General features: G+C 53.6%; 1 protein-coding gene across 1 annotated transcript; it reads right to left on the bottom strand.

The window, feature by feature from the left end:
• Positions 1 to 8: 8 nt before the first annotated feature.
• LOC109508903 (suppressor of SWI4 1 homolog) lies at positions 9 to 687 on the bottom strand. The gene is made up of 3 exons (XM_019858833.1): positions 504 to 687; positions 234 to 357; positions 9 to 148 (listed from the first exon to the last, which is right to left on the bottom strand). The coding sequence occupies exons 1-3, from the start codon at positions 620 to 622 to the stop codon at positions 35 to 37; spliced, it is 357 nt and encodes a 118-aa protein (XP_019714392.1). The 5' UTR covers positions 623 to 687; the 3' UTR covers positions 9 to 34.
• Between the last annotated feature and the right edge of the window lie 9 nt (positions 688 to 696).

Here is a 696-nt window from a genome sequence, read left to right as displayed (position 1 = left end):
TTTCATACAGACGTTGTCATCCTCCGCACCAAAACTAGCAGACGGGCCAAGACGGCCGATGGCACTTACTGGTGGCGTGGTACATGATGTTCCCGCTCGATATTCCGTCTTGTATCTTGATCAGCTGCAGGGTCATGCGAGGCCCGATCTGCGCGCACAAAAGCTCGGGGATTAGACACGAGTATTGGAACGAACGACGCTAAAAAGCGTTTTTCCGGTGCGCGCGGGCATACTTCGGTCAAACGGACGGCGCTTTGCTGGGACGTCATGTTGCCGCGGCCCGAGTACACCTGCGGCAGCTCGGTGATGTTGTGCTCGCCGTCCTGCTCCGCTTCGCTTTCTGAAAGGTTCGCCCCTCTGGGAACAGTGATAAACTGAATCAGATACAAATCAACCACCCAACCACCCCACCTTTTTTTCTCCTCTATGTCCGGATTTATGTCATTTATCTTGAGTGTGTCCCATTGGCAGGAATCTTTCTATCCCAAACGCAGTCCTCTTACTTCACCATCAGCTCACTGATGTCCTCAAACTTGCTCATGTTGGGGAACCTCTCCTGCATCAGCTTCTTGATGCCGCGGCTCATGCCCACTGGCACCACCTTCAGGCTGCTGTAGGGCATGACAACCAGGGAAAATTTGCGTTGGTTTTGGGACTTGCCAGAATATTGTCAGTGATTTAGGGGGCGGGGCGGGG

This window comes from Hippocampus comes, unplaced genomic scaffold (assembly GCF_001891065.2).
Source record: "Hippocampus comes isolate QL1 unplaced genomic scaffold, H_comes_QL1_v1.1 C16688656, whole genome shotgun sequence".
NCBI lineage: Eukaryota > Metazoa > Chordata > Actinopteri > Syngnathiformes > Syngnathidae > Hippocampus > Hippocampus comes.
This window is presented reverse-complemented; position numbering and strand designations above follow the sequence as displayed.